A 3,838-nucleotide genomic window follows, 5' to 3' on the forward strand; every position below is an offset into this window, starting at 1 on the left:
TTCCTAGTCTGTCTCAGTCTGTAAGCTGGGCTGATACCTGTGTACCATGTGCATCCAGCTGGGTTTGAAACACCAGTGGCTCAGCCTCAAAACTCACTTCAGTACATCACCACAGTAGGACAAACCAACAGACAAGTTTGTCTCCCTGTTGGAAACCTCTCATACCACCCTTATCTGGGTCCCTGTGGCTGAATGCTCCTCTGTCCAGGTTCCTAGGACTTTTAATTCCCTTTCTCCCACTCTCCTGCCCTGCTGCTTTGGGCGTGCCTGAGTTCCCTCTCCTCACCAGGATCCCTACGGCTGACTGCTCCTCTGTCCGGATTCCTGGCTTTTAATCCTCTCTCCTGCTCTCCCGTCCTGCTGCTTTGTGTGTGCCTAGGTTCTCGCTCCTCACCTGGATCCCTGCGGCTGACTGCCGCTCCCTATATTACCTTGAAAAATAATAATAAACCAAACCCATTGTTACTGAGTCAAACTTGACTTGCAGTGATCCCATGTGTTACTGGGTAGAACTGCTCCATAGAGTTTTCTTGGCTATAAACTTCATGGAAGCAGATCACCAGGTCTTTCTTCTGAGGCAACCTCTGGATTAGTAGATGAGCACAAACCATCTATGCCACCCAGGGACCTCACATTACCTTATGTGTAAATTCCTTACAGTGGTTTACCAGGCTCTTCATAATCTTCATAATCATAATTAACTGTTGCTCCATCTTCAGCCAAATGGGGGCTAACTCGTTGATTGCTTTTGAGCACTTGTTCACAAGTACTGCTTCTCATCCCCACCCCCCACTGGCACTTCCTCCAAAAGCCTTTCCTGACCCCAATTCCCAACCTCATGGAATTCCCAAGCGGTTATAACACCTTGATATATCATTTATGGCATTGTAACTGCCTGTTTACTAGTCTGACCAGCTTATGAGAATGAACTCTTTGAAATCAGAGATCATAATTCCAGCATATGGTAGGTTCTCAAAGAATAATTATTTACTAGTAGTAATAGGAGTAGATATAATAACAGTAATCACACGTTGAGTGTACAATCTGCATCAGGCAATGTGCTAAGGGCTTTACCCAATAATTCCTGAGACATGAATGAAAGCTTAAGGACAAGAACATTTATTGAGTACTTACCATATATCAAAGACTGGGCAGTCTACTTCTGTTAAGAGATACTGCCTCAGAAACCCAAAGGGGATCACTATGAGTTAGAACTGACTTGATGGCAGTGAATTTTGTTTATTTTGTTTGTTTGTTTTAACCATGCATCAAGACCATGCTAAGAGAAGCATGATCTCATTTAATCATATCAACAACCCTATAAGATGGAGACTTATTTCCTTTTTACATCTGAGGAAATCTCAAAGAGGTTTAGTGGCAGCGTTGGAAAAGGGATCTAAGTGTTTCAGACTTCAAAGTGTATGCTTTTAACAATTATGATATACAGCTTCCACCCATTTCATCTAATCCTGAGTCAGCTTCTGACATGTTTAAGACTATCTTGTTTCACAAGAAAGCCAAGTTTCCTTTGATTGCATAATATTCTTATTTTCTTCTCTTTTTAGACCCAAAAGCTCACTTTTGCCATATGAATCATTTAACTTTGCCCGAAGTTTTCACCTTTAAATGGATGTAGAGAGCATGGTTGCTAGTTTTAATGAGGAAGGGCTGGAACTCCTCTTTTACTCTAATTCAGAGTTTCTTTCCCTGGAAAGACTATACTATTCAAGACTATAATCAAACATCTAGGTAAAAGAGGACACATGATTGGATGGATCATTAGAGCAGTAAATGAAATGTCACAATCAGAGTCACATCACCGCATGCCTACAGGGTCTAAGATCTAAGCCAGTTACCTTATCTATGAAAAGGAAACAACAAAAGCATCCGTTTCATACGATCATTGTTAACTTTACAAGTTAATACACGTAAAGCACTCAGAACACTTAGAACATACATGGCCACCAGTAAGTAACAAAACAAAACAAAACAAAAATCCAGCTAGTACTATAATTAGGACTATAGACCTCTGAAAAGTTAATGAAACCTACAGATTTCTGAATCATATTCTGATCTAGGATCTGAACTCCAGGTCTGGAGAAAAAGGAAAAGAGAGAGAGAGAATCACAAATGATGCTGAGATCCAGGAATCCAGAAATGAACAAGAAAAAGGAGTGGCATAAGTAGGTGGAAGTTTCAAAAAACAAAAAATGAAGATGTGGTTACAGAATGAGGAACTAACAGATAACAGGAGCAGACACAACATTCACACTGCAATGAATACAAGAGGCAATTTTATTACTGTTGTTGTTGTTGTTGTTATTATGTGCCCTCAAGTCGAACGACTCACAGCAACCCCTCCTTGGGTTTCCGAGGCAGTATCACTACGGAAGTAGATTGCCCCATCTTCCTTCCGAGGAATGGCTGGTGGGTTTGAACCACCAGCCTTCTGGTTAGCAGTCAAGTGCCTTAGACACTATGCTACCAGAGCTCCTGATTTTATTACTAAATTTTGCAAATATAAAATGCATCTATATTGTACCTGTTGCTAACAGTAACATCACCCAACAAACCTCAAGAGTACTCTAGGAGTTTCAAAGTCAGAGAGCGGTATCAGTGAAAAAGGCAGTACTGAAACAATGAGGTACCCAAAGAAGAAAGCAAAGCTTGGAGTACTGTCCATAAACCTGACAGGAGGTTTGTAGGCATCTGTCCTCGCTTCTCCAATTCTTCCCTAGCTCCAGGAGCCCCCACTCTTGGGAACAGTCAGCGTTGACACTGCCTAGACTTTCCCTTCTGCTAGCAGACACACATCACTCACAACTCCTTCAGAAAGAGAAAAACAAAAATTGGAGAGAGGAGGAGAAGTTAAGGGAAGGAAACTAATACAAGTATCTACAATACGACAAGCACAGTGCCTGGCCCAGTTACATACGTCTGAATTTAATTAGCAGCGAAAGACTTGGCGGAGAAGTAACAGAGCAGGATAAAGGGATGGGTAAGAAGGGGCTAGCAGCTAAGAGAACGGGAGAGTCTTCGAGGACTGCAGATGGAGGAGGATCAGAAAGAGGTCGTCAGCAAGGGCAGAAGGGAGTGAAAGCTGGAGAGGAGGACCGAGAAGGAAGAGGAGCGCAAGATGAGAAAATAGGTTGAGCATTAGCGCGAAACGCCAGAAGGCGGCGAGCGTGGGCTAAGACTGGCAGTTGTCACCAGCTTACCTTACTACGCCCCCCGGAGGCAACGCGCTGCTGCGAGCTGGGAGCCGGGAAAGACTGGGAAGGGACGTTCAGCATCTTGAACCCCTAGTCCAGGCCCTGCCCTGGGTCTGCCGCGGAACAGTTTAGCTCGGCTGGACCCCTCTAAGGGTAGAGCCTCCGGCTCCGCGGCCGGGAGAGGCCAAGCCCCCGACCCACTTCCGGGGTCGCCTGGGGTGAGGAGCGCCATGACGCAACACGTCGAGGCTGTGGGGCGGAACCAACGAGAAGGGCGGCATTAACGAAGGGAAGTAGCTCCGGCTGGGTAGAAAGACGCATGCTCAGTTGGTCTTGCATCCTGATCTACGCTGAACAGAGCTGAAAAGTATTTCGCGGAAATATTTCGTTAAGAAGCTGTTCCTTGGCGGTGGTGCTGACCAAGTCTAAGTATAAATTCCTCTTGAGACCTGTTAATGTTTCTGTCCATCGCAAAGCAGTACTAACACATGACTTGAAACATGGAATAACACTATTAAAGTATTTGGATTTCTCTGAAGTTCTCTCCTCTGAAGCACGAAGCTGTACAGGGACAGAACCTCATACCTTTAAGAGGTAAGGTATGAAATGCAAACAGCCACTCTTGT

The 3,838-nt window shown here is 44.4% G+C and overlaps 1 protein-coding gene across 1 annotated transcript in view; it reads right to left on the minus strand.

Annotated features, from left to right (window-relative positions):
- The window catches only part of LOC103206096 (cytochrome b5 reductase 4), a 138,547-nt gene extending 135,254 nt beyond the window's left edge, over window positions 1–3,293 (minus strand). Inside the window, exon 1 of the mRNA XM_007951535.1 lies at window positions 3,219–3,293. Coding sequence (XP_007949726.1) covers window positions 3,219–3,293 — 75 coding nt within the window. The remainder of the gene's footprint in view (window positions 1–3,218) is intronic.
- Window positions 3,294–3,838: the final 545 nt, after the last annotated feature.

This window comes from Orycteropus afer, unplaced genomic scaffold (assembly GCF_000298275.1).
Source record: "Orycteropus afer afer isolate SDZICR_OR568_19922 unplaced genomic scaffold, OryAfe1.0 scaffold00011, whole genome shotgun sequence".
Taxonomy (NCBI): Eukaryota; Metazoa; Chordata; class Mammalia; order Tubulidentata; family Orycteropodidae; genus Orycteropus; species Orycteropus afer.